The 21,597-nt window shown below is 46.5% G+C and overlaps 1 protein-coding gene across 2 annotated transcripts in view; it reads left to right on the top strand.

The window, feature by feature from the left end:
• Slc43a2 (solute carrier family 43 member 2) overlaps nt 1–21,597 on the top strand; it is a 42,409-nt gene that overhangs the window by 8,041 nt on the left and 12,771 nt on the right. For both annotated transcript variants that reach the window (XM_051180028.1, XM_051180027.1), the window contains exons 3-6: nt 2,370–2,577; nt 4,016–4,071; nt 5,100–5,176; nt 19,536–19,628. In XM_051180028.1, the coding sequence (XP_051035985.1) occupies nt 2,370–2,577; nt 4,016–4,071; nt 5,100–5,176; nt 19,536–19,628 (434 nt within the window). The remainder of the gene's footprint in view (nt 1–2,369; nt 2,578–4,015; nt 4,072–5,099; nt 5,177–19,535; nt 19,629–21,597) is intronic.

The following is a 21,597-nucleotide window of genomic DNA, read 5'->3' as shown; positions in this document are numbered from 1 at the left end:
GCCAGGCCTGACACCCGAAACCATCTCTTCCCTTCCAGGAGCTGCTCACACCTGCTAGCCACAGCAACACATGGGACCAATGGGCTCAGAGAACCCCGTTTGCCATGTGTTTTGGCTGGAAGATATCTTGTAAAAAGGGGATTGAAAGTGGCTGGGTTGGGAGTTTGTCCTGAAATGTTTTGTTTGTGTGAGTCCAGGCTGTTAACTTGTGGCTCTGATCTCCCCAAGTCCCTCTGTCTTCATCTTGGATCTGCATGTTCTATTATTTCCTTTCCCTTCTTGATCTCTTTGGCTACTGGGATCTGGTTCACTGTCTCTATTCATCCAGTAAACAGCATCTGTGGCCTGGGCCCACTGAGATAATGTGACACGGGGGCCAGAAGACAGTTTCTAGCCTCAGACTCAGCCCAGTGGACAACTAAGCACAACACTCATCCATCCCATGTTGACACAGCACTGTGTCCCCTGCCACTGTGCCATCCTGTTAAGTCACCCTCATCCTGAGTCCCAGTACAACTGACACTAGCAATAACAGTTATTTACCAAACACTCTGTATGCCCACTAGGAGCTCTATAATGCTATCTGTTTTTTTTTCATGAGTGTTTGTCCCTAAAGCTCTAGAGGTACATACTGTCTGCTATATTATGTCAAGTCACATTTCTAAGGATTTGCAGCAGGAAGCAGGGGAAGGGAAATTAGAATCCAGAGGCAGACTCTGCCATCATGGTCTCCGCATGCCCCCAGCAGGGCTTATTGGTGGAGGTTGGCAGATGCCATTAGCCCCCCCCCCCACTGCTTTCTTTTCACTTTTCTTGGGTGGCTCTGAGAGGCCAGGGCAGACTCTGGAGCTCTCAGCTGAGCAGCCCCAGTTGCAACTGGGAAGGGAAGCAGTTAATCTGAGGAAGTTTCTTTGGCTCTTTGGTGGAACCTCAAAGCTCACCAGTCGGCCAGTTTCTGCAGGATTAGTCAGCATCACTCAAAGAGTGAGGTCTAGCAGTCCCATTCTCCGCCCGTCCCCATCCTCCTGCTAGTACAGTACTTCTCTCTTCCTGTTTTTGTGCTGTTTTGAATCTGGCTGAACTTTGGGGGGGGGGCACCCATGTGTGCAGGTGTGGCTGAGAGCAGCTCTGATGTAGTCAAGGGAGGGAGTGAACATCAACACTGACTCCAGTAAGAGAAGTAAGAATAGACAGACCGTCTCCATAAATAAAAGAAGGTGACTTGGTCCTGTTCCCCAAACAAAAATCCAGCTGGGGGTGTAGCTAAGTGGTAGGTAGCTTGGTTTATACACGTGGAGTCCAACCTTTTTGGCTCTGAGTTACATGGTGGTTGAAGGTGTGGAAAGTCTAGGGTAAAAGTGTCATGTGACTTGAGCTGTGCTTTAGAAGTAGAGGTGAAGAGGTTCATCCACTTTGCTCAGAGTGGCTGAGGAAAGCCCAGGTGTTCTGGTGAGACCAGCAGCTTGCCTTTCCCAAGTCCTCCTCCACACTGCCTGCAAGTGTTTCTGTGGACAGAGCTACTAAGCACATTTGAGACAGCCAAGGCTGGACCCTGAGCTGCTGTTACTGGGTATAGAGTATAGGATACTCTAGATGAAAATCACTTTTTTTTTTTTGAGACATGATATCATGTAGCCTAGACTAGCTGCAGATTCATTCATTATCTGTGAATGATTTTGAGCCCCTGGTCCTCCTGCTTAGATAACAAGCATTCACCATCATTCTAGAGTGGAAATCCCAATCTAGGACTAAGGGTGGGTGTCAGAGGACACATGAAGGCCTTTTGGACAAGACTTGTCTTTTCTGAGGAATGGCTTTCTTTATTGGATTCTTTGACTGGTCTGTGATTTCTATAAATGTTGAAAACATCTTTGTTATTTCTGCAGGGGTCTGGACGAAGAAGCTATGCCTTGTCAGTTGCCGGAGTCTTTTTTTTTTTTTTCTTTTGAGACAGGGTTTCTCTGTATTGTTTTTGAGCCTGTGCTGGCACTTACTCTGTAGATCAGGTTGGCCTCAGACTCACAGAGATCTGCCTGCCTCTATTTCCCGAGTGCTGGGACTAATGGCGTGTGCCACCAACGCCAGGTTTTTTATGGCCTTTCAAGACAGGGTTTCTCTTTTATTGCTTTGGAGCCTGTCCTGGAACTCACTCAGTAGACCAGGCTGGCCTCAAACTCACAGAGATGCACCTGCCTCTGCCTCCCCAGTGCTGGGATTAAAGGCATGTGCCACCAACACCCAGCTCAGTTGCTGGAGCATTAAGGCTCTCAGAGCAAGCTCTGAGTTTCTCAGTAGTATAATTCTGAAGGAATATTTGTCTCTTGGGTCTTTGCAAATGCCTACCGTGGTCTCTTTCTTTATATACACAGAGAATGTCACCAATGACACAGTTGGGGGCACCGCAGAGCCAGAGCATGAGGAGGTGAGCCTGGTCAATGGCTGGCTCAGCTGCAAGGCCCAAGATGAGATTCTAAATTTGGCATTCACCGTGGGTTCCTTCCTGCTCAGTGCCATCACCCTGCCTCTGGGCATCATCATGGACAAGTATGGCCCAAGGAAACTCAGGCTGCTGGGCAGGTCAGTATGGGTTCCTTGGGGGCAGAATGAGGCTAGGTGATACCTTGAGCTGCATTCCCTGCTGTAGGGAATCTTGGAATATGCTAGCAGGTGCTCCATGGGGCTCCCTAAATGCCTGCCTGGGGCAGGGTTACTACATTATCTGGCACAGAATCAATAGATACAGTGACTCTCCCGTGATCTACATGCAAGCCACAGGTCTCACACACATCTGGGATGACCCAAACTTGCTTGACTTGTCTTTAATATTAGTTAAAGATGGCTCTTCAGGTAAAGACACTTGCCACCAACCCTTATGAGCTAAATTCTATCCTTGGAACCCACATGGCAGAAGCTAGAGAACTGATTCCGGCAACTTGCCCTCTGACCACCATACTCATGCCATGGAATGCACACACCAGTGCAGTACCTATGTGCCTATACACACTAAAGTAAAATAAACAGAAAGGAACATTGGTTTCCAAAATTTTGTTTTGTTTTGTTTTTTGAGACAGGGTTTTTCTGTATTATTTTGGAGCCTGTCCTGGAACGCGCTCTGCAGACCAGACTGGCCTCGAACTCACAGAGATCCTCCTGCCTCTGCCTCCTGTGTACTGGGACTAAAGGCGTGAGCCACCAATGCTCGGCTGGTTTCTAAAGATTTTTTTACTTTATACTTCCTCCAGGAAGAACATGTTGAACATGTATAAATATGTGCAAATGTGGATTGGGTATACATGTATCATTCTTCCTCCGTGTGTGTGTGTGTGTGTGTGTGTGTGTGTGTGTGTGTGTGTGTGTGTGTGTTTAGGGGATGAGAGGTGCTGCACATTAAAATCTGCCTAATGTGTACTGAACAAGTGTTTTACAACTGAGTTATAGCCCACATGTGTCATCCTTCATATTATGTGCTTTAACTACAAGGGTTATGGATGAGGCTTAGTGGTAGATTGTTTGTCCAACATGTGCATGGCCCTGGGTTCTACCCCCAGCACTACAAAAATAAAAATGTGAAAATAAAGTTGATCAATTCATAAAAATGAATGAAGTTTTGGGGTTTTTGTTTTTTGTTTTGAGACAGGATTTCACTGTATCCTTGACTGTCCAGGTTGTCCTCAAATTCAGATCCACCTGCCTCTGTCTCCCAAAAGCAGGCGATAAAGGGATGCACCTCCACTGCCTGGCAAAATGAATGAAATTTTAGCAATTATGAAAGGCCGCAGAGGCTGCAAGTCAGTGGTATAGCAGTTGTGTAGCACAGAAGACCCAGGGTTCAGTTCTCAGCACTGAAAACAAATCCTAAGAGCCCATCATCCTCCTAGTCATCTTGCATGCCTCATGAGGCATATGTCCCTGATCTCCCTAGAATTGTTAAGTGACAATTATAAGCACAGTAAATACTATATACTAACAGCATAGTGTCAGTAGTATCAACAGTACACTTTGTGTTTGGTTTTAGTGCCTGCTTTGCAGTCTCCTGCTTGCTGATTGCATATGGAGCAAGTAACCCAGACTGTGAGTATGCCTGTTCTCTCTGCCTGCCAGAAGCTGGGGGAAGCTGTATCATCCACAGGTGTTCACTGGCCCACCTGCTTTTGGATGCTATCTTAGGCTTGGTGCTCCCTGTTCAAGCCAGAAGGGAGGCTACTTGACCCTTTACTCACTTATCTCCTGGGTGGCTGGGCAGCTCTCTGGTGGTCTATTGCCTAGGATTTAGCTCTTTCAAATGTGTGGCTAGTAAGAGAATAATCACCCCATGCAGAAGTGTGAGAGGTGATCTCAGGGTGTCTCAACCCTAAGCCACCAACCCAGTCCCTGGTAATAGCCTCGCTGATGCCACTTGAAAGACAAGCTTTATGGACTAGGCCAATTACAGGACATGGCCTTCCACGGTGCAGAAATGGTAGGCTCAGCCATCTTGTCTTCCTCCTCTATTTTGTCTCAGTACTAGGAATTGAACCCAGGGCTTACAAATGCCAGGCAAGTAAGTACTCTGCCACTGAGCAACTCTTCCCCCACACTTGAGACTGAGGTAGCCCAAGCTTGTCTCAAATTTGTAGTCCTCCTGGCTCAGCCTGAAGGCTGGGATTACGGGCATGATATACCACACCCAGCTGAGCCATGCCCTCCAGGCAGCCTAGGCCAGCCCTTGAAAAACAGTTTAGGTAACACCTGGATCCCACCCCCAGTCAAGCAGTTTAAAGGGCTTTTAGAACAATACCAAACTAGGACCTGAATTTCACTAACCTCTTAGCCAAGCTCATCTACTAATTCTCAGGAACTTGGGGTTTTGTTGTCTACGAGCAGCCTTTGGGGCTGTTTGATTTCTGCTAGGTTAACATAAAAGAGAGTGGATTCACATCTTTTACTAGAACTCAAGTTCCAGGAGGTAGGCAGGAGGACAAGGGTGCGGGGAAGGATGTTCTCCAAGCGGCACTAACCTTTGATGCCCTGTCCATTATTTTTAGCTCATCTGTAGCCTTCTCAGTATGGAACACTGTGCTCCTGTGTTCCCCTACTCATGGCTTTCTGTCTGTCCACAGCGCTCTCTGTGCTCATCTTCATCGCCTTGGCTCTGAATGGCTTTGGGGGGATGTGTATGACGTTCACGTCATTAACAGTAAGTACTAGTTTGTTAAGGAACATTTTCAGCTGAGTAAATGGTGCACATTCGTTGGTTTTCAGATCCTTTCTTTCCATTGCCCTATGTGCTTGGATGTCCCAAGCTGTGGAGGGGCTGTGGGTCTGTGTCCTGATAGCATAGCCAATCTCATAGGTTCTAAAGCAGGCAGGCGTGACTCCTAGGTTGATTTGCAGCTGCCTCTGGCCTTGCCTGTGGCATGGAGGAGCAGGTCTCTGTCAGAGAAGACAAGCAGGGAAAAGAAAGGCTATATTGCCCATGTTGTGGTTTATCCTCCATGGCTGTTATCCCAGGCTCCAGGAACTCTGGCTAACAATACCATTTGTAGACAAGCCTGTTCTGGAACCACCCAGCCCCAACCTTTTGCAGGTGCCTGGGACCAAGTGGCAACATTGTGATACTTTCCTTGGCTAGGGCACAGATGTCTGGCTAGATAGGTGCAACTGTTTCTTGGAATATAGAGCATGTGCTTGGCAGGCCCACCAGGATGCCACAAAATGGGTTTCTTTTCAAATTGGGAGAAGGGGTGTGGGGGGAGTTGAAGGAATTTAAGGAAGGAATAGAAACATCTTTCCCCAGGGAAGATTGCAGACTTGCCTGGCCAGGCAAGGGTACCATTCAGAGGCTTCTATCAACAGGGACATCTCCTGACTCAGTTTACCTCTGAACAAAGTCTGGGGATACACTACCACCATTGCTGTCTGCAGTATGGTTCTGATTTCCTGCTAATGTTTTTGTGCTGAGAGCTCTGGGACCTTTTTGGTCCTTTGATAAAAGAGCATGAAGAGGTGCTGGCATAGTTGGGACCTGCCTGTAGGCCCACATCTTCTCCTTTCCCTGCTTTCCCTGTCAGGGAGGATTAGCCCTCTGGGCCTATGTCCATGGACAGGGACAGTCCTTCAGTAAAAAAGGCCCAGTGTAGGCAGTCAGCCGGTGTGGTGAGCCCTGGGTATGGGTATTTGAGGGTGAATTAAGCACATAAACCTGGGTGCCCAGTTGCTTCCCCTCTGCTGGTGCCTGTGAGGTTTACTTTGTATCTGTTGGGGCATTCTTATTTTTGTTTTTAAATCAGATTCATTTAAAATCAAAATAGATGTTTTCTCCTCTCATAATCCCAGAGGAAAACAAATGTTGAAACAGTGAGAAATATGTCCACACTGTGAAAAGTACACAAATTCCACTAGGTTGTGTAAATGTGAAACAGGAGTCATGCATGGTTCTGTTTGTTCTTGGACAGCATGGAAACCACCAACCATTTTTTTTTTTTTTTTATCAAGATGAAAAATAAAAACCTGGCATCGCCTTTGTTATTTTAGTCATGTTGAACATCTGTTAGGGCAGATCTGAATTTCAGGGATATGAGTTTGAGATGGTCCTGGGACTTGAGGAACTTAAGTGTCAACGTGCAGAAGAATGCTTAAGTCATCATGAAACATGGGCTGCTATGGGCTGGGGTGCAGCTCAGTGGCAGAGTGCTTGTCCAGCATGCACATGACTCCGGGTACCAACCCCAGCACTGGTGGTACACACCTGTGATCCCAGCACTCGGAAGGCAGCAGTGAGACAATGTGACTTTGAGGCCATCTTGAGCTTCAGAATGAGGCCTTACACCTGTACCCCTGAAATAAAGGAAAAGGATAGCTAGACATGATAATTTGTTCTTTGAATCCCTGCGCTTAGGAGTAGAGGATCAGGAGTTCAGGGTCATCCTCAGTTACATAGGAAGTTCAGGGTCACCCTGTCCCAAACAGTAAAGCCATTCTGGATACTGTTACATAGGAAGTTCAAGGCTACCCTGGGCTCCAGCAGACCCTGTCCCAAACAGTAACAGCCATTCTGGATACTGTTACATAGGAAGTTCAAGGCTACCCTGGGCTCCAGCAGACCCTGTCCCAAACAGTAACAGTAAAAGACAAATATATGAAAAGCACCATATGGGGAGTTCCTTATAGGAAATCTTGTAGAAGCCTGCTGTGGTGGCCCACATCTTTAATCCCAGCACTCAGACAGAGGTTGGAGAATCTTTGTGATATCAAGGATAGCATGATCTACACATTGAGCTCCAGGGCAGTCAGGACCATGAAGAGACCCTGTCTCAAATAAAGAAAGAAAAAAAAAAAAAAAAAAAAAAAAAGAAAGAAAGAAAGGAAAAGAAAAGAAAATTAAAATAAGAAAGAAATCCTGTAGGGCAGATACAGTGATATGCATATAATCCTGGTTCTTAGGAAGATTAAAGTCTACACAGCAAAATACTGCCTCAAAAAAAAAAAAAAACCAAAAACATTCCAAAAAGAAAGCAAGCCTTTGTTTTGTGCGCATGCTTCCTGTTTCATTACTCTTTTTTTTTGTTAGCACACAGAAGAATAGATTTTGTGATGACATTTTTACATATACCTATCGTTCTGCTCATTCATATTCCCTCCTACTATCTCCATCACATAGAGAAAGCCTTGAAAATGAAATTGGAAGCTGTTGTCCAAGTAATGAACATTTTAAGTATTCACCATTTCAGAAATTTAAACTGTAGACTGCAAAATTCTAAATGCCTTATCCTCATCAATTTTAGAATATATTGTTCAGTGTTGTTTTGTCTGTGCATCAGGGTTATCCTTTTGACCTTGCCTGTATCGGTTTGTTTTAGCTACATAATTTGTCTTCCATTTCCCTGCCAGTACCTAGAGCTCTGCAGTCTTCCTTTAGTCTCCAGTGATTGTCCTTGCTATTGCTCAGTTCCATGCTACCCTGTAGTAGAAATGAATATAATTTACTCAGCCAGTTTCCTACTCAGGGATCTTCAACTTGGTTTCCAGTTCTTCCCTTTGTGAACATGGTTGAAATGAACATCCTTTCCTTGTATTTCTGTAAAATAAGTTCCAGGAAGTGGGATTTCTAGGCTTCTGGATTAGCATGTTTTAAATTTTAATATATGCTTTCAAGAGGGCTTCTAAAATGGAGTCTACTATTCATTCACACTTGCAGCCCCAGTAATGTGCCTCTCTCATATCCCCCTCCAAGACTACATCACTCATCTCTGTGTAGCCCTAACTGTCTTGGAACTTGCTCTGTAGATCAGGCTGGCCTCGAACTCACAGAGATCCCCCTGCCTCTGCCTTCCAAGTGCTGGGATTAAAGGCATGTGCCACCAATGATTGGCTCCATCATTTATCTTTAACATTTTTTTTTTGTACATTTATTCAACTTGATTAGTTTGTTGTGTGTGTAGGCATGTGCACATGAAGCTCGTGCGGAGGTCTGAGGATGGATTTCTGAGTTAGTTCTCTCCTGCACTATGTGGGTTCACGGGAAGGAACTCCCTTGTTCTCAAATGTCTTTATTCACTGAGCCATCTTGCTGGTCCTCTTTCATCTTTTAGTTATTTATTTTCGTTTGTTTCTTTAAGGTCTCAGTATGTAGCCCTGGCTGGCCTGTTCCGTGCTATGTAGACCAGGCTAACCCAAACTCACAGAGCCAATTGCTGCTTTCTATGTGCCTCTTTCATCTTTTAAACACTGGATAATTTCACACAGCAAAAAATGTTGTGCCAAAGTTTCAGAGTTTTTTCTTTCATCACAAATGAGGTAAAACAGCCTCTTACTCTTTTTTATTTGTTATGTGTTTATTTCTAAGACAGAGTCTCCTGTAACCCTGGCTGCTTTTGAACTTGCTCTGTAGCCCAGGCTGGCCTTCACTCCTGATCCTCCTGCTTCTACCTCTCAAGTGCTAAGATGCAGATGTGTCCCTGGCCCCTGTCACCTCTTATTAGTAATTGTGTATTTCAGTGAATTTCTTTATTGTAACATTTATCTAATTTTCTTTTGGGTTTTTTTTTTTTTTTTTTTTTTTTTTTTTCTTTCTTTATACTTTGTAAAAATCTCTTTGAAGTGGGGCAGTGGTAGCACATGCCTTTAATCCCAGCACTTGGGGGCGGGGAGGGCAGAAGCAGGTGAATTTCTATGAGTTCAAGGCCAGCCTGGTCCACAAAGCAAGTTCCAGGAAAACTAGGGCTGTTACAACAGAGAAACCTTGTTTTGCAAAACAAAAAACTCTTTGAAATACAAATAATCTCACTATAGGAAATTATTGTAAGGAGATTTTTTTAAATAGGAATTTAAAAACCTAGGGTTTTTAGTTTTTTGTTTTTTGTTTTTTTTTTTAGTCCATGAATAGGCTCCAGAAAAACTATGCACTTGGCCCCCAGGCAAAAAGTATATCTGTTCTGCTCAGGGGCGTTGGCTTGCACAGTGCTGGTTGCCTTCATCATCACTCTCTGTGTGTGTGTGTGTGTGTGTGTGTGTGTGTGTGTGTGTGTGTGTGTGTGTTTCTGGTAGCTCCTGACTCTCCCTCCCACCCACTTCAGGTACCAGGTGCTGCTAGATGGTTAGCAGGTAGTATGTAAAGCATTTGGTAGGAGGGACCTGTGTAGGTGTAGGGCTTGTCCTCTGACTTCTTTATCTAGAGCGCAGGGGTCAGTACCAGCTTCCCCAGGCCTGGTACAAACTTCTGCCTGTTTTTATAAACAGGATTTTGCTTGAATCACATTATGTGGGTTTGCTCACATGTTGTCTGTGGAGGCTGTCAGACTGTCAGGACAGAGACCATATGGCCCACAAACACACAAGTGTTTACTCTCTGGCCCTTTATGGAAAACATCTGCCAGCCTTTGGTCTAGAGGCTCCAAGAGGCTTCACTGTTCTCCACCTGAGGGTGAGGATCAGCACCCCACAGACCCCCAGGACCCTCTGGTTGTTTAGGCTAGCTCTCTAAGCACTTTTTGAGTTGTCTCTGCCCCTCCCCCAGGCTGGAGGGATCTCCTTGGACATTCCCTTGTCCCATGAGGCTTCCCACGGGACCTGCTCTCTCAAGAGAATTAACCCTGAGAGAAAAGAGGAGGACAGACTGAAACTGTTAGGCAATGTTACTGGCTTTCTGCTGAGCAGAGCTGAATCTGCTTCTAACAGCGCAGGCCTTTAGAACTGTAAGGACCGGCTCCCAGACCCAGCGCTGGCAGCACAATGACACTTTCTGTTTGTGTCTCCCATCCATGTTTTCATTTTGGGGACAAAGGAGTCTTCAAGGTTGCCTTTAGAACTCCCTAAATCAAATCTACCAGGGCTTTTAAACAGAGAATGGCTCCTTGATAACCTGGGAATGTGGGGGAATGTGTTGTCAGGGAAACCCTCCTGTGGGGGTTTCTCAGGCCCAAGGGGCTTTGTATGACCTGGGCTGTGGGCTGTTACACCCATCCGTGGAGAAGGGGCCCCATGTTGGCAAAATGCCTTTTCCTCACAGACCAGGAGGTGGCCCCCAGCCTGTTCCCCCATCTTCGCAGAGCCTTGGGAGTCTATACTCTGTCCTCTGCCTTGTAGCCCTTTCCTCTAGTGTGAAGGGAGATTCAGAGGATAGCTAACAGTCAGGGCTGGTTCTCTCAGGCCTCTTGGGGCATGAGGCATGGGCATCCCTGAGGGAGGTGCACGCCTGTCTGCTGGTGCAAGCACACACCCCACAGTGTGGAGCCTTGGCCTTCCCCGGACATCTGGTCAGCACACTCTAGTCTGTTTGCTTAAGGTCTCTAGTTTGTTCAACCCTTTAGCTCGCTCCATCAGCTGAAGCACAAACACCGGCTGGCGGCTGAGGTGGCGTCTTTGGGTTGCCACCCCACAATCCAGGGCCTGGGTTGCTTAGAGATGGGAGCAGATGCAGCCAAAATTGTGAACATATCTTTTCCACTTCATTACCCTGACCCTTGTCAGTGTGGGCGAGTTCTGGTCTGAAACCCTCACAGAAAAGTAGTTACAAAATGTTCAGGGGAAAAAAACTCTCTGTGGGCTTTTCCCATCTTATTCATTGAAGTTTGGCTTTAAACCCAAGGAAGAAATGATCCCAAGGAATTAGACTGGAGTTTGAGGAGGTCAGAATATACATCCCTCTCTTTAGAGGGCTGAGGGAGGTGTGGAAACAAATGGCCCCATCAGCAGATGGAAGTCTAGCAGTCTTCCTGCTCAGCCCCATTCTAGAGGCAGGCCGGGTTTCGTTTGCTTCCCTACCTGGAGAGTCCAGGTGCCAAGCGGGTAGGACTGTCCTGGTAACAGAGCACACATAGCATCTGATTTCCTATTTCCATCCATACCTTGGGAAGCCAGAGCAGTCAGCTGACGGCCACTGGCTTGGGAAAAATTGGTCCTCAGAGTGGTTCTACCTCATGAATTTGCTCCACATGACATGTGCCGGTGTTGGAAGGCAGTGGGGTGTCGGCAGGGATCTGAGCCTGGCAGGTGGAACGGGACGTGGCTGGGAAAAGGCAGTTTCCCTCCCCACCCCTGCACCAGTGAAGCGGAAAGGTGATCGCAAGGACCTTCCCGGTGATGTGTGCCGAGGGGCGCCTGCCTGTTTTGGTCAGGGACAGCTCAGCTTTTGAGTCCACTTGTCCAGACTAGCTCCTGGTTGGATAGTCTGGACAAGATAGACTGGATCCTGGCTTATACAGGCATTACTGAACTCAGGGTGTGTATGCCAGCCACCTGGGGACGGGAGTCATCTCTTCAAAGGACCACAGGCCTAGGCCTAGAAATGTTAGCCCCTACCCACTGCTTGGCTCTGACTTCCTTAGAGTCAGGGTGTATTCAGGGCAATGTATCCAGGGGGACTTGGATATGAAAAAGGAGTGTCACCCCACAGGTTCCCCCGAGGGTTCCTGTGAAAAAAGGGTCCCTAAGAAGGATGGTCCAAACTGTCTTTTGGCATGGCCTCTGGGGATTCTTGTCCAGTGGCCTGAACGCCAGGGGAGGGGCTGCCCGCAGCTGCGTTGTCCCCTCTGGGAATGTGACACAGCTGGGCCTGTTTATGGTACAGCAGAGGGACTGAGGGAGAGTGAGTCATCAGGCTGAGGGAAGGCTTTCATGACGCCCAGGAGCCCAGGCATGCAGGCAGGTTTTTGCTTAGCAGAATAGGGGCAGCAGAGTGGCTGTGAGAAGAAACTAAGGGCTTGGGAAGGGACTTGAACTGCTTTACCTGTGAGTGCCTGGGAGCCAGGAAGCAGCCCCTGTGGAGTGTTTCCCCTGGTTCCTGGCACCACAGCATGGCTCCAGCTTCCCATTTGGCAGCAGGAGCTGGTTCTCATCTCCAGCAGGTCCTCGAGGACCCACTAGGGCAGTCAGCTTAACACTCCCCACATCACCACCACCTCCCCGACACCAGAGGCAGGAGGAGAGAATAAGCAAGGACACAAGACCAGTGGGACGGGGCTCCCAGACCTGGAAGAAACAGGATGAGTCCATATACAGACACATGCCTGGGTGGTATGGTCGGTATGGTCCTGGATCACAGGTGGAGTGGTCCTGAGGGCTGAGGCTGGTAGGTCTGAGAGGAACATCTGAAAGGATGTAAGAATCCCCAGTGAGCCAGAATCAGACAGGATGCTTAAAAAGAACATGGAATGGAAAGAGAGCTTGGAGCAGAAATGGTTTGAGAGCCAAACAGAAGTGTCATAGCAGGCCTTGATCTGGCTACCCTTTTTGTATCCTATATTTGACTTTTATTAGCTTGTGGGAGTCCTTTGACTCCTAAGTGTTTTGGTGAAAGGTGGGGTTTGGTGTAACTCAGGCTGCCTGAGGATGGCTATTGAGTTTTTGACCCTTCTACCTTCACCTCCAGAGGGCTGGCTGGGATTACAGGTGTGACCACTGTGTCCAGTGGAGACTCTCAAGGTTTTGTTTGTGGTGAGTGAACATGACATGGAGTGTTTAGACAGTTGCTTTCAGGGATTTAAAGATGCCATAGCAAGCAAGTGCTAAAAGTAGTTGCCGTTAGTATACATACTATCCAAGGGGAATGAAATCTCAGCAAACCGCTCCTGAGCCAGCCAATGAGGGAAATCTATGGCAGGCAGGGCAACTTTGGAAGGAGAAGGACCCAGCCTGAGGGAGAAAACACAATTAGCGTCACCACTTAGGTACAAGGTAACCAATACCACAGGGAAATCCTTTCTTTCTGTGCCTTACCCTCTTGTGAGTGCTCTGACTATTGCTGTGATGTTTATGCTTTGGGTTTCATTAGTCAAGGTCAGCCTCCTCCCTACAGAGCAGTATCATCCAGTACAAGCTGACACTCTATGTACACCAGGCTGGCCTCGAGCTCACAGAGATCTGCCTGTCTCTGCCTCCAGAATGCTGGAATGGGTCAAAGGTGTGGCCAGCACTGCCTGGCCTCCATAAAATTTTGAAACGTAGTTAAACTCGTTTAACCCAGACAGGCCTCAGACACCTTATTCTCCTGCCTTCACTGTGAAGATGCTAGGATTACAGAAGTATGCCATCATACCCAGCTTGATCGTCTATTTAAAATACGCCTTTTTTATTTTAAAAGATAAAAATTATATGCTAAGAGGTAATTAGATTACAAAGAGAAACATACAATATATGGACATACTGAATGACTTCATTTTTATTAATTTTTAGTTACTATGCAAAATAATAGGTTTCATTGGGACATGCTCATATGCATATATTATTGTTCCTTGCTGATATTTGTCCCCTACTACTGTCCTCTAGCCCTTTTTCCTCACAAAACACCTTTTAGAGATTTTAGAGGTTAAACCTAGGACCTCACACATGCTAGGCAAGTATTCTCTCTCTTAAATGACACTCAGACCATGACTGTCTTTAACATAAAAAAAGAGTCTTTGTAGAAGGGCACAATCAGGTTTTTCTCCTTTATACCTCCATCTGGATTATTTCAAATCAACTGTCAGTAATTAATTTCAGCCTTTCAGCCATATATGTGGCTAAGTGTGTGCTTTGAGAGCATGGTCCTGAGGATAGGATGTGGGGCTCTGGCACATACCAGGCAAGTGCATTTTAAAACAAGAGTGTTGGTGGAGTGGCTAATGTTAAAGGTACATGCACTGTTGACGGGGTATCAGTTGGTGCATCTCTTCTGGAAGGCAGTTTGTCAGCGTATCATAAATCCCTAGAAAGTGTGCATTCCCTTTTCCTTAACAGTTCTCCCTTTGGGGATTTGCCTTGAGGAGATAAAAGCCACCTGCACTTGCCTTCATTTTTAAGATTATTCCTTGAGCTGGTATGATAACTCATGCTTGTAATCCAGCTACTTAGGAGTCTGTGGCAGAAAGATCATGATCTCAAGTAGGAGTGTGTGTGTGTGTGTGTGTGTGTGTGTGTGTGTGTGTGTGTGTGTGTGTGTGTGGTTTTTTTGAGACAGGATTTCTCTTTTAACAACTCTGACTGTCCTGGAACTCCCTCTGTAGACCAACCTGGCCTTCAACTCACAGAGATCCACCTGCCTTTGTCTCCTAAGTGCTAGGATTAAAGGTGTGTGCCACCACCACATGGCTCACAGGTAATATTTTAAGACCTGGCTTTTTGTTTTGTTTTGTTTTTTAAAGCTAATTAGCCAGGTCTAGCAGTCCAGGACCTGTAATCCTAGTGACTTGGGAGGTTGGGGTTAGGAGATAGTAAGTTAAAGGCCTGCCTGGGCTGCAGAGTGTGTTCAGGGCCAGCCTGGATGAATTAGTGAGGCCCTGTTTAAAAGAAAAAAATAAAAGGAAGCCTGGAGATGTCGGTCAGTAATAGAGCATTTGCCTAACATGCTCATGCCTTGTGTTACAGTTCCAGTATTGCCTCCCTCAACCCTCCAAAACTGTACCGAAATTTTTTTTTTTTATGAATAAATGTAAAAAGACCTGAGGTCTAAAACCAGAGACATGGTTTCCTAAATTATAGACTATCCAGATAAGAAAATACTAGGCAGTCATTTCAGAATGTGTCAGAAAGGAACTGTAAGTACTTTTAGAAAATACTTTATAATAATTTTTCAGGTTAGAAGGAAAAATCAGTGACTCATGCCTGTAATCGTAGTTCTTAGGGAGGTGGCAACAGAAAGCCTTCTTTCCAGCCTCTAGTTTGAAGCCAACCTGGGCTACATGAGACCCTATCTCAAAAACAAAAGCTAAAAACAGGCTGGAGGGGCTGGAGAGATGGCTCAGCAGTTAAGAGCACTGATTGCCTCTCTAGAGGACCAACCTGGGTTTGATTCTGGCACTCACATGGCAGCTCACACCATTTGTGACTCCAGTTTCAGGGCATCCTTCCTTGGGTGCCTGCATGCAAGTGGCACATGGACATACGTGTCGGCAAAACACCCAACCACATAGAATAAAACAAAATACTAACCAAAAAAAAAAAAAAAAAAAAAAAAAGTCAAGTGGGGGTAGTGCATACTTTTAATGCCAGCGTTTTGGAAGCAGAGGCAGGCAGATCCCTCTGAGTTCAAGGCCAGCCTACAGAGTGAGTTCCTGGACAGCCAGGGCTGCTATACACCTATAGTCCCAGCTATTTGAAAGACTAAGGCAGGAAAATGACTTGTGCCCAGGAATTAAAGACCAATATTGGCAGCATAGTACAGCTACTTCATTTAAAAAAAAAAAAAAAAAAAAAGGAAAACGTTTATAAAACATTATGTTGGGCTGGTGAGATGGCTCAGTGGGTAAAGGCACTTGCTGCCAAGCCTGATGACCTGAGTTCAATCCCTAGGACTCACATGGTAGAAGGAAAGACCCAACTCCCACAAATTGTCTTTTTCTTCCAAATGTTTACAATAAACAAGTATTCCTTTTCTAATTAGGAAACGTATTCATAATTTAAAATACAAGATAATAGATTTTGGCTCGAAGCACTCTAATGCAGTTTGCCCCGAGGCTCTGTGCTGCCCTAGGAATGGCATACTGGCCAGAATAATGTGAGTTTTCTTGGTCTGGTAACACTGTTCCAGATAGGTTGCTGGGTTTGGTGGTCAGTCCCAGTAATCCCAGTGCTTTGGGAGACTGGGGTAGCAAGATTGAAAGATTCTGGGAGACCTTGTCTTAAAAGACATGAGAAAAGGAGTATGCTCCCGGCAGCTGGACAGGAGGGATAGCTCAGCGGCTGCCGCTGCCGTTGATCCTGCTCAGGGCAGATGGTTTCCGCATGAACAGGTGAACAGCCCTTTTGTCCCTGTTCTGAGTCTAGTGTAAGGGGATCAAAGCAGGACTGCGTGCCTACCTCAAGCCCTTGTTATGTTGGCCTCTATCCTGGGTGAGGGTTAAGGCAGGCTTGGGGTGAAGAAAGACAAACGAGCCAACCACCATGCCTGCTTTTGGGGTGGTGTTCCCTAGCTCTATTGAAGAGGTTCTGGCCAGGGCTGATTCTGATGTGGGGAATTTACCCTGAGGGCAGAATAGCTGTGCGTGCATGCGTGCGTGGAGTTTCCCTAGCTTGGTCCTACCTGGAGGAAGACTAGAGCTTGGCCTACAATTGCTCTTCTGTCCCCTCTGTCTCTTCCTTTCTCCACTTGTCCTGACTGGACTGGAATCCGCTGCAGGTGTATTTCCCTTTTTCCACATAGGCAGGTGTCGTCTTTGAGTCTCTCCTCCATGGCTCCATGGAGGCCTTTCCTACAAGTATGCTTTGCTACCTGAATATGTGCATTTGGGAACCGAGTATGACCTTGAACTACAGCATCCCTTCCAGGGTGAGCAGTGAGCACAGTTACTCTGACACTTACCTGGGTGTGTTTGTGTACACTTGACTGTGCCACATTCCCTTTGTCTCCTATGCCCCTCATTTGTCCCCCTCTTACCCTTCCCAGAAAGTCTAGAATGACAAGAAAGAGCTTTTGGTGTGCTAAGAATTTGGGAGGAAACTTGGCTGGTCTTCTTGGCCTCATACTATAAAACATATACATTTGTTAATGTTCTTTTTTAGTCCTGTGATTTCCCCCCCAAGACAGTCCTCTTCTTTATTAATATTCTAAACAGCGTCACTGACCTATAATTCCCATACCATTCATTTCACCTAGCCTGTGCATATTCAGTGAGTTTTAGTGTCTTCACAGAGGTGTGTAGTCATCTCTTCAATTAACTGCTCACCCCAAACAGAAATGTGTACCCGCTGGTAGCCCTCTTCCAGGTCTCTGGCCTTTGCCTGTCACTAATCTACTCTTTGGCTCTTTGGGGTATCAACTTGGGACATTCATACAATGGAGTCATAAAACTCAAGCTTTTTAAGGAAAATTACTTACTTTATGTGCAAAGGTGATTTGCTTGCATGTATATATGTCCACCACCCGTATGCAGTGTTCATGGAGTACAGAAGAAGGCATCTGATCCCCTGGAGCTGGAGTTACAGATGGTCGGTCGTTAACCGCCATGTAGGTCCTGGAAGGAGCCGTCTCTAGCCCACTTGGGGTCTTCTGTGCCTGGCTTCACTCTTGGCTTACTGTTTTTCCAGGTTTACTCCTGTTTTAGTAGCATGTGTTATTTCTTCTCTTCTTTGTATGTATGTATCATCTTTTGTTTACCTATTCATCTCGATGGGCATTCAGTTTCCATTTTTTGCTATTATGAAGAATGCTGTCCTAAACATTCGCATGTAGCACACACTTTTATTTCTTAGAATTTGTACCTAGCAGTAGAATTTCTGGGTTATGTGATTACTTTGTTTTTTGGGTTTTTTGTTGTTGTTTGTTTTCTCAAGACGGGGTTTCTTTGTGTAGCACCATCCATTTCCAGGCTGTGGTTACTTTGTTTTACTGTCTGAAAAAGTTTTTTGATAATGTGCATTGCTTATTTATTTAATCATGATCAAAACCAGGCAGAATGAGGAATAGGCAGAGCATCCCAACTACTCCCATTTTAGTAGCAAGGAACCGACTCACAGAGGCCTTCTTTTGTCTTGATAGGTCACGCTATGAGTCTCAGCTGGCCTAGAACTTTGAGACGATCTTTTCCTTAGCTGCGATTCTGGGTGTGTGTCTCTGTGTCAGACTGCGGTCACACTGATAATAAAACAAAAATGACCCCGGGTGACCAGGAAAGGAGTACAACTTAAGCCCACAGTCACTGGCTGAATTTAATGCACTAGATGGACATAACTCTCAGAAGAGTGTGCCCAGCTCCAATGACACTGCTTCATGACTTGGTCCAGGCTCCTGAGATGGGGGAACAGCTGTGGAGGGTGGGCTTTGTCCAGTGGGTTACAATCTATCCATGGCTGGGTTGTGGTAACTTTAACTTTTAAAAAAAATTTTTTTAAATCCATATAAATTTGTGGAGGCAGGGAACACTCTTGGAGGTCAGAAGATGACTTGGGAATTGGTTCTCTGGTACCATGTGGATCCTGGACTCAGGCTGTCAGGCTTGATGGCAATTTACTCCTTGAGCTATATCTCACCAGTCCAATGTGTTTATTGATATGTCTGTCTGTCTGTCTCTGTGTGTGTGTATGTTTATGAGCATTTTGTCTGTCTGTGTGTATGTATTTGTACCATGTGTGCAGCAGAGGCCAGAAGAAAGTGTTGGGGTTAGTGATGATTGTGAGCTATGCTGTCAGTGCAGGGAACCAAACCCAGGTCCTCTGCAAGAACAAGTGTTCTTAACTGCTAAGCCATGGCTCCAGCCATATGGTGTCTTACCAGGCCTGAGAATCATTGGGATTTCGTCTTGAAATCATTTCAGATTGTCCCACTCTTGCTTTGAGCCTTGCTAATCTTGGCTTTCTGGAGGTTCCTGCCAGGTGACTCTAGGCTAGAGTGTCCAGTGGAGAGAATCTTCTATTTATACTCAAAAACTCAGAGGCAGGAATTAGAGAGCCACCTGCCTTGTTAGGATTGTGATTGGTGCCTTCCAGAAACACACTCTCAAAACCAAAAGCAGCTTTTGCTGACATCTGGTCCTTTCTGGAACTCTGATACTTTTATTTATAAAATGACACTCATTTCCCCAAATAGAGTCTTATTTTTCATGGGCTTTTTTCCCTTTGCGGGGGGCCTAAGGCTCACAGCTTTGCTCTCTGACACCTCCTTCAAATATGGCAAATATGGCAAATATGGCAAGGGCCCTGGTCTGTGTCAGGCATGGTGGGGGAGTGTGTGGACAGTCAACACCGTGTCTCGTCTTCTGGAGTTGGATTTCTTCCTTACCTTTGCCCCTTCTCCATCTCTGCCCGGGAAGGGAAAAACTTGCAGTTAGTGGCAATTGCCTAGTCTGCTGCTATGCTATGAATTCCACAGAGGGAGAGGAGAGCAGGTGAGACGTGAGGCCTGGCCATTGCTAGCTGCTGTCTTCACCCCTTCCCTCAGGTGAGTCCGACTTAGCCCAGTACAGCCGTGATTGCAGCCCAACACAAAGTCTTAAGCTTATTTAGAACGGGACCTTCTTGCCATTCTTGTAAGCTCAATTGCGCAGTTCTCTGGTATGAATTTTGCAGATGACAGTGTTGCGTCACAATGTCAAAAGATGAGACACACCTGTGACCTAAGCCTTTCTTTCCTCCACCCATCCCCTCAGCTGCCCAATATGTTTGGTGACCTTCGGTCTACGTTTATTGCCTTGATGATTGGATCCTACGCTTCCTCAGCAGTTACCTTCCCAGGAATCAAGGTGAGGGTGTGGCCAACCACTGCCCCCTCCCCTCATGAATTATCCTAGCATCTGGGCAGAGACCCCGCCTAGGCCACTGCAGCCTCTCTGAGGAGAAATCATTATGGGCATTAGGGATGGCCCCTCAGCTGCCCCTCCCACCTGGGCAGGAAGCACCTGGCGCTGCAGGAGCGAGAAGAGAAAACTGCTGGGCCTTAGGGGAGGGTGTGAGTGTTGTTCGTTTTGTGTGACCACAGGCTGGCTGGGGAAGGGAAAGTAGGGTGAGTGAGCTGGTCCCCCGGTCATGAGGGTCTCCAGCCTGTTGATGTTGGGCCGATACTCCCCCATTAGTCAGAGCTCTGCTGTCCGCCAAGTTGGTTCAGCTGTTTCCCTCCCAGGCAGGATTCTGAGCCTGTGGAGTCACATGGCATCAGGAAGAAGCCTAGGCTCACAGTCGCTCAGTTCTGTCCCCTGTCCTGTCTGCTGCTCTGCCAGAGTGTCAACAGGGCTTTTCCCTCCCGAAGCACAGGCATCAAAGTGAAGCTAACTTTAGGGGCCTGGGATGCTATGATGATGAAAGGAAGCCTCGGATGTTGACTGGAAACCTGGGAATCCATGTGGTGGGTGGTGGGTGGTAGGAACCAGGCCAGCCATCCTGTGAACTTTCTCTTGCTCCTGGATGGTCTTCTGTATATACATATGTGCTGGGCTCCATCTTAGGGAGCTGGGCAGCTACATGCTAGGACACTAAGGGGACCCTCTCATTGGGTCTGGGAAGAAATGAAGATGGTCAAGACAGGCCTGGGGACATAGATCTATCATCATAACTACTAAGGAAGCTGAGGCAGGAAGGGATGGCAATTTCAAGGCCAAGTGTAACTTGGGTTACACTGCAAGTTCAAGGGCAGCCTAAGCAAGTAAGTCAGTATTTGTCTCTCAGGTTTTTGTTTGTTTTTTGTTTTGGGGGTGTTTTGGTTTGAGACAGGGTTTCTCTGTGTAGCCTTGGTAGTCTGTGCCTTGAACTCACAGAGATCTGCCTGCCTCTGCCTCCAGAGTGCTGGGATTAAAGGCATGTGCCACCACCACCCTGCTTGTCTCACAGTTTTTAAGGGCCAGGGGTAAAGCTAAGTGGTGGACACTTGGCCAGCACACAGGAGGCCCTAGGTTCAGTTCCTAGCACTTAAGAAAGGAAGGAAGGAAGGAAGGAAGGAAGGAAGGAAGGAAGGAAGGAAGGAAGAAATGGTGATAGTCAATGCTAAATGCACAGCAATCTGTTATCTGAGGATCACCATTTACCCTGGCCAAAACACCCTCCAAGTACCGTGTCAGTGCCTATTCCACGGAGGAGCTAAAGGAGCCATCCATGTCTGTCAGTCCCTTGAGCATCTTGGAGCACCTGTCATGTGTATTCTTAAAGGCTAGAGAAACATTGATGGATGAGGCTGCCATGTTCCTGTTCTTGGGGAATTAGACTGACAAGTGAGCCCAGCAACAGAATAAACTAGACTGCTTGTAATCCCAGCACTCTGGAGGTGGAAGCAGGAGGGATCAGGAGTTCAAGACTGCATAGTGAGTTTGAGGCCAGCGAGGGTTACAAAAGAACCTGTCTCAGAACAAAGGAGAAAAACCTCAGAAGCAGCAAAATAGTCTTAGCCAGACAGTTCACTGTGACCATGTGAGGCAGGCGTAGCAGTGATAAGGTGGTCACCTCTTAAGGTGGTCACATTTGCAGCCAGGGCTGTTACACAGAAAAACCCTATCTCCAAAAAAAAAAAAAAAAAAAAAAAAAAGATGGTGACATTAAGCTGGGCAGCGGTGGCCCACATCTTTAATTCCAGCACTGGAACACAGAGGCAGGTGGATCTTTGTGAGTTTCAAACCAGCATAGTCTACAGAATGAGATCTAGACAACCAGAGCTACACACATCTCCAAAAAACAAAACAAAACAAAAAAAAAAAAAAAAAGAGGTGACATTTGGTTCAAATTGGA

Source organism: Phodopus roborovskii, unplaced genomic scaffold (genome assembly GCF_943737965.1).
Source record: "Phodopus roborovskii unplaced genomic scaffold, PHOROB, whole genome shotgun sequence".
Taxonomy (NCBI): domain Eukaryota; kingdom Metazoa; phylum Chordata; class Mammalia; order Rodentia; family Cricetidae; genus Phodopus; species Phodopus roborovskii.
This window is presented reverse-complemented; position numbering and strand designations above follow the sequence as displayed.